The 12,352-nt window shown below is 32.7% G+C and overlaps 2 protein-coding genes across 2 annotated transcripts; one reads left to right on the top strand and one right to left on the bottom strand.

Annotated features, from left to right (window-relative positions):
• Positions 1 to 30: 30 nt before the first annotated feature.
• On the top strand, positions 31 to 2,763 carry LOC106418008 (probable glutamate dehydrogenase 3). Its single transcript, XM_048759488.1, has 9 exons — positions 31 to 396; positions 463 to 576; positions 660 to 881; positions 967 to 1,041; positions 1,119 to 1,235; positions 1,343 to 1,593; positions 1,673 to 1,748; positions 1,815 to 1,901; positions 1,988 to 2,763. The coding sequence occupies exons 1-9, from the start codon at positions 58 to 60 to the stop codon at positions 2,171 to 2,173; spliced, it is 1,467 nt and encodes a 488-aa protein (XP_048615445.1). The 5' UTR covers positions 31 to 57; the 3' UTR covers positions 2,174 to 2,763.
• A 1,282-nt stretch (positions 2,764 to 4,045) lies between these two features.
• Positions 4,046 to 6,294, bottom strand: LOC106435426 (protein CYPRO4-like). Its single transcript, XM_048759485.1, has 2 exons — positions 4,684 to 6,294; positions 4,046 to 4,494 (listed from the first exon to the last, which is right to left on the bottom strand). Exons 1-2 carry the CDS (start codon positions 6,220 to 6,222, stop codon positions 4,192 to 4,194), a joined length of 1,842 nt encoding a protein of 613 aa, XP_048615442.1. The 5' UTR covers positions 6,223 to 6,294; the 3' UTR covers positions 4,046 to 4,191.
• Between the last annotated feature and the right edge of the window lie 6,058 nt (positions 6,295 to 12,352).

Raw genomic sequence — 12,352 nt, 5'->3', positions numbered from 1 at the left:
TAATTGTTTACTTAAAAAAAGACATACTGCTGTGACAATTCAAAATCAGGATCAATTATGGGGTTATCATATCATTTGGATTATTCATTTTCCTTATACAAATTCCATTTATGTGCCACCATAAACAATATCATTTTCTTCTTCCAATTTATGAAGCATATATACACTAACACAAACACGAAGTGTGTAGGTATCTCTCTCTATATATATACACACTTGCAATACCAAGAATCACATTTTTCAGTAGCTTTCTTATCAAAGTCGAATAAACCAAAAAATAAGAACACCATGAACGCTTTAGCAGCAACCAACAGAAACTTCAAGCTAGCTTCTAGGCTTCTTGGTTTGGACTCAAAGCTCGAGCAAAGTCTTCTCATTCCTTTCAGAGAAATCAAGGTATATTCTCTGTTTTCTTACCGTTCCGGTTAAAGATCCGGTTAAAATTATAACCAATCGTTGCAGGTGGAATGTACCATACCTAAAGACGACGGAACTCTTGCATCATTCGTTGGATTCAGAGTCCAACACGACAATGCAAGAGGTCCCATGAAAGGTGGCATTAGATATCATCCAGAGGTCTACTTTAAATTTTATTTTCATATAAACCAAGCAGATTTGATATTGTACTATGAACTAAACCAGATATCGGTTATTGACAGGTGGAACCGGATGAAGTAAACGCATTGGCTCAACTCATGACATGGAAAACAGCTGTGGCTAAGATACCTTACGGTGGAGCCAAAGGAGGGATTGGTTGTGACACTAGCGAGCTAAGCATCTCAGAGCTCGAACGTTTGACTCGAGTTTTCACTCAGAAGATCCATGACCTCATTGGGATTCATACCGACGTTCCTGCTCCGGATATGGGAACCGGTTCTCAGGTTTTGTAAACATCATCATTTAAAATCTTATTTCTTGTACTTATATGTTGATGTTGTCTGAATATAATTATGCATTTTTGTAAAGACAATGGCGTGGATTCTTGATGAATACTCGAAATTTCACGGACACTCTCCTGCTATTGTGACCGGCAAACCAATTGTAAGTGCATGTTCTAACGAGATATAGATCGGTTTTGGTTTATATGGTTACTGAGTTGAGGATGATGTTTTGAGCAGGATCTTGGTGGATCTCTTGGGAGAGATGCTGCCACAGGAAGAGGAGTGTTGTTCGCAACAGAAGCTCTACTCAACGAACATGGAAAGAGCATAGCTGGACAGAGATTCGTCATCCAGGTATTAAAAAGGTGATAAGTTTTCAGTTGCTTGCGTGGGAAGGCACTTATTGATAAGTTTCTAGTTGCTTGCGTGTGAAGACACTCATACTGTCTCTGTTTTTTTAGGGTTTTGGGAATGTGGGTTCTTGGGCGGCGAAGTTGATAAATGAAAAGGGAGGGAAGATTGTGGCGGTGAGCGACGTCACAGGAGCAATCAAGAACAAGAATGGAATCGATATCTCTGGTTTGATCGAGCATACCGAAGAAAACATAGGAGCCAAAGGGTTTGATGGTGCTGATGCTATCGATCCTGATTCAGTTCTTGTTGAAGATTGTGATATCTTGATCCCCGCAGCCCTAGGTGGCGTCATCCACAGGTTTTCGATAGTTTCTTGCTAGACAAGTTAACCTTTTTCTATAGAACTTCATTTTGAAACTCTGAGTTTGGTTGTGTAGGGAAAATGCTAATGAGATTAAAGCAAAGTTCGTCATTGAAGGTGCTAATCACCCAACTGATCCTGAAGCTGACGAGGTTCGAGAATGTGATTCTTTGTTCTAACTCTGTGACAGAGACTATATGTGTTATCCTTCTCTGCAGATATTGAGGAAGAAAGGTGTTGTGATTCTTCCAGACATATACGCAAACTCAGGAGGAGTCATTGTAAGTTACTTCGAATGGGTTCAGGTACGACACTCAAACCAATAAGGCAGAACATGTAACTCAATCGATCAAAACACTGATTCTCGTACTGTCTGTGTGTGTATGTGCAGAACATACAAGGATTCATGTGGGATGAGGAAAAGGTGAACAAGGAGCTAAAGAGTTACATGACTCGCGGCTTCAAAGATTTGAAAGAGATGTGTAAGACTCACTCATGTGATCTCCGTATGGGAGCTTTCTCCCTAGGTGTTAACCGTGTGGCTCAAGCTACCGTTATCAGAGGCTGGGGATCATGAGATCCCCTTGGAAGTTCAGTAATAAGAACTCATACAATCCTTACCTATTGTTGATTTGCTCTGTAATCTTTAAAAAAATTCTATCAATGGAAGCTAATTAGATGCATTTTTTAAAAAACTCCATTGGTTAAAGCAAATAGAGTATGAGAAGAATTTAGAAACTAAAAAAAAAAAAAAAACTTTCGCAACCAGTGGAATCAAGAAAAACGTTTTTATTACAAGCATATCCTGAACTTAGTGCTACACGTTCAGGTAGGAACCATCTCATTTTATTGTCTAAAAAATAAAAAAGCTCCCTATTTTTGTCTACAATGGAAGTTTGATTTTTGATGACTCTTGGCTGGTGTTTGCTTGATTTAATCTTTCTGTCCAGTCTCATGTAATATTTCAAATGTTTAGTAGTAGTCTTAGATCATTTCTTATTGGAGTTGAAACATGTGTGCACCCATTTTTTCTATGTCATTTTGAGTTTTGACTTGACTAAAATAAGTTCTTGTTATGTACAAGGCTGGCCGAAGACCAAGTGCAAGCAGTGCACCCGCTCCATGGCCCAGTCCATAAGGTTTTTTTTAATCATTTGTATAACTTTTCACCAATTTATAATTAACAAATAAAATATTATAATTAATATTAAATTAATATTAAATAGTTAATATGAGTCAATGAATATATTTATCAAACTTCTTCTTTCTCTTCAAAAATTGTTCATATTTCCAAGTGACAATGCAATTTCAAAAATATCTCAAAATCGTTGATTCTTCGAAGATTATTGAATACGTGCATCTTCAACTGAAAATTGACGTAAACAAGATTATTTTCTGTAAATGATCTGTTGTTTTGTTTACTGTCCTATTTTTTTTCTATTGAAAAAAACTCAAGATTTTTTTTGTTTGGTTCTTCGATTCTTCCAAAAGAAGATGATTACACGTATTAATCCAATGCAAGAGCATATAAATAAAGGTGTTAATGAATGTCAAACTTGATTGATCCAATGCAAGATTATATAAATAAAGGTCTGAAACTGATAGAACATTATTCTTTAACTTAAAGCAAAGATTAAATAACATATCCAATAATACTTAACTAGTACTACTTGAGAGACAGAACGACAAACAACACTAATGACTTATTGATAATAACACTATACCGAAGAAAACAAAAGAATCAAATTTCTCTATTGGAATCACAAAATAGCAAGAACACAACTACTTGACATGTAGTCGTTATAGAGGACAGTCTTTAATTTGGTGCATGCAAGCACATATGGCTTAGCTTCAATCTATTAGGAAAATTGAGTTATGTTCGGTAATGAATGAAAAGAATGAACCTTGATTTAACTTGGATACTTAATAAACTTGAATACTTAACAAATACTAGATTGAAAAGAATGGATGAAAAGATTCAGAAACTAGATACTCTTTCACAAAGTCTTGATTTAACTTGAATAATTAACAAATAGATAACACATAACAACAGCTAAATATTGACTCAACACACCGCCACAAAGTCTTGATTTAGACTTGACAACTTAACCATATAAAATAATGTAATTTAGTCTTTGACAATATTTTATAATTTGATTTAATTCTTAAGAATATGTAAGCCATATTTTAAAATTCATTCTAGTTGTTTATATATGTTTTTTTGCATATATTTTCCTTAAGATAATCTTCCATTAACCAATCTCCTGGTGGCAAACAGTTCTATGTGATATATTTATTTTCTTTTCTAATAGGCTCTTATTATGTGTGTATATATATATATTTCTTTAAGATATAGTCCATCTATATATTTTAGCTATTTGGCATTTGGTGTCAAAAGCATCATATGTATTATTTTTTTTCAAAAAAAACATTATATGTATTTGACTTGAACAAAAAAAAACTGATTTTTTTTAGTTCTCTCATTTATATTGTCCATTGTTTTAATATATTATATTTTTTGTAGTACATGATTAATAATTAGCAACAAACACTTTTTTATACCAAACAATTATAATAATTTTTATAAACTAATGGTCAAGCACTTGCTTGCTTCCTTCCTCTCTTGCTGGATAAGCTGAAAGAGCTGACTTTCATGGGAGTTGCAATGACCAGAGGCGCTTCAGATGAACCAGAGACTGCAGAGTTGTCGTTCATGAAACGGCTGTCCACAATAGATTCATTTCTCAGGACTATCTTGTAGCAATAGCATTTCTTCAGCCCTTCCTGCTCATGGTAGCATTCGTGAGATCCATCCTTCACTTGCTGAAAGTTCCATATCACACTGAATTTGCCAACAGTTGCCACAACATGACGCTCTTCTTTTCCATCCTCCATGACCTATATAAATATCGAAATTTACCACCAAAGGATAAACTTAAGATGGACTAAAAAAACAGAAACACCAGGCAACAGAGCAACACTATAACCTGTATGTAATTTGAAAACTGTGGGACAAACTGAAAAAAGACAAGACAAGTTCTATTCTAAAGGCAAATGTTGGGAAACTACAACTAGAGTTTTGCTTACCCATGAAAACTGGGCATTGCGGAACTTGTTGTTGGATCCAGCTAAATGGGCGTGGAGAGGTGTTAGCTTCAGCAACCTTGGTGCAGCCATCTTATTTCCCATGGAACCCTCAAAGCCAGTCTTTGTCTTACCAGCCTTATCAGTGAAAAGGGTAGAGATAACAATCAGATACGTATCAGTTGTACCAACTATCCATTTCCCATCGTAAGTAGCGTCCACATGAGTCACAGGCGCACCAAGTCCAGGGAAAGCCGTCATAGCCTTCTTCAAAGTGCCCCCTTTTGTGTAGAGTCTAATCTGCCCATCAAAAGAGCCAGCAACAAGTGAGCCATCACCAGTAGTTGCAAAGCAACTGAAGTCAGTCCCTCTAGAAAACTGATGCCCCTGAGCCCAAGTCAAGACTGGTGGGGCATTATTCGCAGTAGCAAGACCCTGAACCACCCCATATGGGTCACGCATATCCCACCTGCAAAGCCTATTCTTATCCAAACCAAGAAAGGTAGATCCAGATGGGTCCAGCTGAGCACCTTTACCATCATTAGTAATGTCACTCATAGAGATGTCCACTCCATCTTTCTCAAACTTCCATTCGGAAATAACCTTGCCAGTTTCAATATCAAGCTGAAGGATTCCTCGGTTTTGTTGACTCATGAGCAACAAGTTGGTCTCAGCTCTCATGAGAAGAGCCTTCTTCTTCCGTGCTGAGCCGTAAGCAGCCTCAAAGTTAACACAAACACCTGTCCCCTGAACCCCTTGCCTCATGTTCTTGAAAACTTGAATACCAGAATCACCCACGAGAAAGCTATGATCCAAAGCACCTAGAGCTAAGCTATGTATGCCCTCCTCACTCGTAGCAGCTTCCTCAAAAGCCTTAGTAAGGTCCTTTGGAGTTGCGGATTGTGGGCTCTTAAGAAAAATATCATCAGCTTCTTCCCACATGGAATCATCATCAGCAGCTTCAGGATTGGCCCACCCAATGAAATCTTTCTCAAAGATGCTAGCTAAACCGGCTTCGTTCAACTCAACACCATGATTGTTCTCAAACAAGCAACTGTTAAAGCTGCTTACAAAGGCTGCGGTGAGGTCTTCACCGCTGGCGGCGGTGAAGCTCAACGCCCAGTATCCACCTTCAGCAACGAATTCAACTCTTTGATCTTTACATGCCTTCATTCGCATTTCGTCCGAGACCTTCTCTCGGATCTTACTCCCGACCTTGAGAACCCACCATTCCTTCTCCGAATCTCCTCCTCCATCTTCGTCGTATGTCTTGACGAAGCAGTAAGAGGTGGAATTTTCAGCTGTGATCCATTTGGCTTTGGGAGTGTTTCCATTGATGTAGCGCAAAAGATCAACCGAGTTCGGAGGTGCTTGCTCCGCTGTTGATGGGTATTTCAGCTTCAAGGCTCTGAGCTTTGATTCAACTTCGTATAGTGATGAAGGAGATTTTAGAGGACGATCACCAAAGGTATCGTCCACCAACTCTTCTTCCTCGTCTGATTCACAGATCTCTAGATCGTCCTGACTGTGAGCTGATCCCATCTCCAGGAATTCTAAAAGATAGAGGTGGAGAAGATCTGTGAATCAAGGCGATAAGATCCAAGTGGAGGTGGAGAAAGAGGAGCGCAAGTTCCAAATTTGAATATTAGGGTTTCTTTTAAAGCAGTTGGAGGTAACCGGCTACAGCCGGTATATAAAGTCGGTGACAATCTTCACGCAGTTTCATCAAACACTGGGGATAGCCAGTTCAAATGGATATTTCATCTATCTTTTAACTGAATTTTTTACTGTATATAATATTAAGGTGGCAAGAGAGGGGGGAGGGGGGGGGGGGGGGGGGGGGGGGGGGGGGGGGGGGGGGGGAAAGGGAACAAGCCAAGCCCACTCTATTACACTTTTAAAACCCAATTTAAAAGATCCAAAAAAGAACATGGAAAGAGCATAGCTAGGCATGGGCATAAAATCCGGAACGAACCGAACCCGAACCGAAAAACCCGACCCGTTATCCGATCCGTTATCCGACCCGAAACGTAAAAATACCCGAACGGGTCTTGCATGGTGGTACAAAAAATATCCGAACCCGAAGTGTTATTAACCGAACCCGAACGGGTAACCCGAAAAATCTGAAATTAATAGTCAATATAATTATTTTGAAATATATATAAGTATTCCAATTATTAAATTCAATATTTGTGGTAATATTATATATAATAATAAATATTAAAATTCTAATAAATGCTTTAAGTACACAATTAGTTATAAATAAGTATTTTATAATTTGCTCATTGAAATAAAAAGTCTACTCTCTATAAGGCAATACATTTTTTTTACAAATGATGTTTGTTTTCATGCTTGATTTAACATTTTATTGTTATTTTATCAATTTTATATGTGATAGATTAATTTTTATTTAATTTAGATGTTTTTCTGTACGTTTTACTTCAAAAATTTTGTTTTTTACTTTGGTTATATCCGAACCGAACCGATATAACCCGAATCCGTACGATATATGATTAGTTTATGCGTTTTATGATGCAATACAATTTTGAACCGAACCCGAAGTGTTATTATCCGAACCCAACCCATACTAATAAAATTTTAGTATGGGACCTAGAAGCGTAAAACCGAAAATCCGAAAACCTCGAAAAATCCGACCCGAATGCCAACGGGTACCCGAACGCCCAGGCCTAAGCATAACTGGACAGTGATTCTTCATCCAGGATCCACTCTATTACACTTTTAAAACTCTATTACATTTCACGCAGTATCATCAAACTCATTCTGTCTCTGTTGATTAATGAGAAGGGTAGGAAGATTGTAGCAGTGAGTGATATCACAGGAGCAATCAAGAAAAGGAATGGAATCGATATCTCTGGTTTGCTTGAGCATACCGAAGATAACCATCTCATTTTTTTTTGTCTAAGAATCAAAAAGCTCACAATTTTGTCTACAATGGAAGTTTGATTTTTGATGACTCTCGGCTGGTGTTTGCTTGAGTTAATCTTTCTGTCCAGTCTCATGTAATATTTCAAATATCCCTTATATATTAGTATCTATTATATATTAATCGAAGAGCATTACAACCTTTGAGTGTAGCCACGTGTCATCAATATAATAATTCTCAAATTTTTTAGAAAAAACATATTGGTCCATCTAAATATATATTTATATTTTTTTACTAAATTAACTATCAAATTGGTTAGAAGTGCATAAAAGAATATTATTCATTCTTTCCTTAAATAAAAGCTACGAAATTATCTAATATGATTAACATATATACGACAATTAATGATTTTGAATAATAAAGATTTGATAATAGTTTTGCATCCTCCACTATTTTTGTTTAATTTATAATAAAATAAATTAAAAAATCACATTATCTATATAATTAAAATCTACATTTTTTTCTTATATATTATATTTTGAATTTTTGAAAACGGCTATAAATTACTAAAAAATTTAAAATTCTTACAATAAAATTTTTGTGAACAAATACTTTTATTTTTTTTGTTATAAAAAGATACAAATGATCATAAAATCATATGAATATGAAGTATCATTTAATAAATATTCAGATTATTTAAATATATATATATATATATATATATTTAATATTATTTAAATTAAACTATATACCATATAAAATACATAAATATTTTAATTTTGAAATCTGTATTGAAAAAATATTGAGACCTTAATATTTTAATTTTCAAATTTTCATTGAATTTATAAAAATGATTATAAAGTTTAAAAGGATTTAGGAAATTAAAACGATGCTCATGTACCATGAAAGAGAGTTTAATATACATTAATACAAATGTATAATATGTTTAGAAATTTTAAAACAATACTAAAGATCATATGCTTCATTATATAGAGAATTCACCGAAAAATTTAATATTTTCGTAGGGATTAACACATAGATTTTGAAAAATTAAAAAATATGAAAATTATGTTTTAATGCATGGTTTCATCATTCACTAACATATGATGAAGGTCAAAGAGATTTGAAACTTTTGTTCTCTCTGTTTCTCTAGAAAATAGCGATTTTATAGTGGTTAGACAACCAATTTATGGAGTATTATGAAGTTTTACTAAATTAATTGACAAAAAAATAAAACAATGCCCATGTATCATAAAATAGAGTTTAATATACATTAATACAAATTTAGAATGTGTTTATTAATTTTAAAACAACACTAAAGATCATAGGCTTCAGTATATAGAGCATTTACCGAAAAATTCAATATTTTTGTAGGAGTTGTTAACACATAGATTTTGAGAAAAATTTAAAAATTCTGTTTTAATGCATAGTTGCACCCTTCACTAACATATGATGAAAGTCAAAGAGGTTTGGAACCTTTGTTGTCTTTGTTTTTCTAGAGAATAGCGATTTTATAGTGGTTAGTACACCAATTTTGGAAGTATTATGAAGTTTTACTAAATTAATTGACAAAAAATTAAAATGCATATGTACCATGAAAGAGAGTTTAATATAAATTAATATAAATGTAGAATGTGTTTAGAAATTTTAAAATAACACTAAAGATCACTGGCTTCATTATATAGAGCATTTACCGAAAAATTCAATATTTCGTAGGGAGTTAACACATAGAATTTGAAAAAAATTTAAAAATATGAAAATTCTATTTTAATGCATAGTTTCATCCTTCATTAACATATGATGAAGGTTCAAAGAGATTTGAAACTTTTGTTGTCTCGGTTTTTCTAGAAAATAACGATTTTATAGTGGTTAGGCAACCAATATAGGGAGTATTATGAAGTTTTACTAAATTAATTGACAAAAAATTAAAACAATGCCCATGTATCGTGAAAGAGAATTTAACATATATTAATAAAAATGTAGAATGTGTTTATAAATTTCAAAACAACACTAAAGATCATAGGCTTGAGTATATAGAGCATTTACCAAAAAATTCAATATTTTCGTAGTGGTTTACACATAGATTTTGAGAAATATTCAAAAATATGAAAATACTTCTTTAATGCATAGTTGCATCCTTCACTAACATATGATGAAAGTCAAAGAGGTTTGGAACCTTTGTTGTCTCTGTTTTTCTAGAGAATAACGATTTTATATTGGTTATTCCACCAATTTTGGAAGTATTATGAAGTTTTACTAAATTAATTGACAAAAAAATTAAAAGGTGCTCATGTACCATGAAAAAGAGTTTAATATACATTAATATAAATGTAAAATGTGTTTAGAAATTTTAAAACAACACTAAAGATCATAGGTTTTAGTATATAGAGCATTTACCGAAAAAATCAATATTTTCGTAAGGGTTAACACATAGATTTTGAGAAAAATTCAAAAATATGAAAATACTTCTTTAATGCATAGTTGCATCATTCAATAACATATGATAAATGTCAAAGAGGTTTAGAACTTTTGTTGTCTCCGTTTCTCTAGAAAATAGCGGTTTTATAGTGGTTAGTCCACCAATTTAGGGAGTATTATGAAGTTTTACTAAATTAATTGACAAAAAATTAAAATGATGCTCATGTAACATGAAAGAAATTTTAATATACATTAATACAAATGTAGAATGTGTTTAGAAATTTAACACAAAACTAAAGATCATAGGCTTCAGTATATAGAGCATTTACCGAAAAATTCAATATTTTTGTAGGTAACACATAGATTTTAAGAAAAATTCAAAAATATGAAAATACTGTTTTAATGCATAGTTGCATCCTTCACTAACATATGATGAAGGTCAAAGAGGTTTATAACTTTTGTTGTCTCTGTTTCTCTAGAAAATAGTGATTTTATAGTGGTTAGGCAACCAATTTAGGGAGTATTATGGAGTTTCACTAAATTAATTGATAAAAAATTAACACGATGCCCATGTATCATGAAAGAGAGTTTAATATACATTAATACAAATGTAGAATGTGTTTAGAAATTTTAAAACAACACTAAAGATCATAGGCTTCAGTATATAGAACATTTACCGAAAATCTGAATATTTTCGTAGGACTTAACACATAGATTATGAGAAAAATTCAAAGATATGAAAAAACTGTTTAAATGCATAGTTGCATCCTTCACTAACATATGATGATGATCAAAGTGGTTTAGAACCTTTTTCGTCTCTAATTATCTTCAGAATTGTGATTTTATATTGGTTAGTCCACCAATTTAGGGAGTATTATGAAGTTTTACTAAATTAATTGACAAAAAATTAAAACGATACCTATGTACCATGAAAGGGAGTTTAATATACATTAATACAAATATATAATGTGTTTAGAAATTTTAAAACAACACAAAAGATCATAGGCTTCAGTATATAGAGCATTTACAGAAAAAATAATATTTTCGTAGGGGTTAACATTTAGATTTTGAGAAAAAATCAAAAATACTGTTTTAATGCATAGTTGCATCTTTTACTAACATATGATGAATGTCAAAGAGGTTTGGAACATTTGTTGTCTCCGTTTCTCTAGAAAATAATGATTTTATGGTGGTTAATCCACCAATTTAGGGAGTATTATGAAGTTTTACTAAATTAATTGACAATAAATTAAAACGATGTCAATGTACCATGAAAAAGAGTTTAATATACATTAATTCAAATGTAGAATGTGTTTATAAATTTTAAAACAACACTAAAGATCATAGGCTTAAGTATATATAACATTTTCCTGAAAAACTCAATAATTTCGTAAGGGAACACATAGATTTAGAGAAAATTTCAAAAATATGAAAATACTGTTTTAATGCATAGTTGCATCCTTAATTATCATATGATGAATATCAAAGAGGTTTGAAACTTTTGTTGTCTCCGTTTCTATAGAAAATAGCGATTTTATAGTGGTTAGTCCACCAATTTAGGGAGTATTATGAAGTTTTACTAAATTAATTGACAAAATATTAAAATGATGGCCATGTACCATGAAAGAGAGTTTAATATACATTAATACAAATTTCGAATACGTTTAGGAATTTTAAAACAAAACTAAAAATCATATGCTTCAGTATATAAAGCATTTACCAAAAATTCAATATTTTCATAGGTTACCACATAGATTATGAGAAAAATTTAAAAATATAAAAGTTATGTTTTAATGCATAGTTGCATCCTTCAGTAACATATGATGAATGTCAAAGAGGTTTAGAACCTTTGTTGTCTCCGTTTTTCGAGAGAATGACGATTTTATAGTGGTTAGTCCACCAATTTAGGGAGTATTATGAAGTTTCACTAAATTAATTGACCAAAAATTTAAAACGATGCCCATGTACCATGAAAGAGAGTTTAATATACATTAATATAAATGTATAATGTGTTTAGAAGTTCTAAAACAACACTAAAGATCATAGGCTTCAGTATATAGAGCATATACCGAAAAATTCAATATTTTCATAGGGGTTAACACATAGATTTTGAGAAAATTTTAAAAATATGAAAATACTTCTTTAATGCATATTTGCATCCTTCACTAACATATGATAAAGGTCAAAGAGGTTTAGAACTTTTGTTGTCTCCGTTTCTCTTGAAAATAGCGATTTTATAGTGGTTAGTCCACCAATTTAGGGAGTATTATGAAGTTTTACTAAATTAGTTGACAAAAAATTAAAACAATGCACATGTATCATGAAATAGAGTTTAATATACATTAATAAAAATTTATAATGTGTTTATAA

Source organism: Brassica napus, chromosome C5 (genome assembly GCF_020379485.1).
Source record: "Brassica napus cultivar Da-Ae chromosome C5, Da-Ae, whole genome shotgun sequence".
Taxonomy (NCBI): Eukaryota; Viridiplantae; Streptophyta; class Magnoliopsida; order Brassicales; family Brassicaceae; genus Brassica; species Brassica napus.
This window is presented reverse-complemented; position numbering and strand designations above follow the sequence as displayed.

Coding starts and splice junctions, on each gene's coding strand:
- LOC106418008 (XM_048759488.1), top strand. CDS start 58: ATGGGGTTATCATATCATTTGGATTATTCATTTTCCTTATACAAATTC. Junction 882..966: donor ATATGGGAACCGGTTCTCAG/GTTTTGTAAACA, acceptor ATTTTTGTAAAG/ACAATGGCGTGGATTCTTGA. Junction 1,042..1,118: donor TTGTGACCGGCAAACCAATT/GTAAGTGCATGT, acceptor TGTTTTGAGCAG/GATCTTGGTGGATCTCTTGG.
- LOC106435426 (XM_048759485.1), bottom strand. CDS start 6,222: ATGGGATCAGCTCACAGTCAGGACGATCTAGAGATCTGTGAATCAGAC. Junction 4,495..4,683: donor GCAATGCCCAGTTTTCATGG/GTAAGCAAAACT, acceptor ATATTTATATAG/GTCATGGAGGATGGAAAAGA.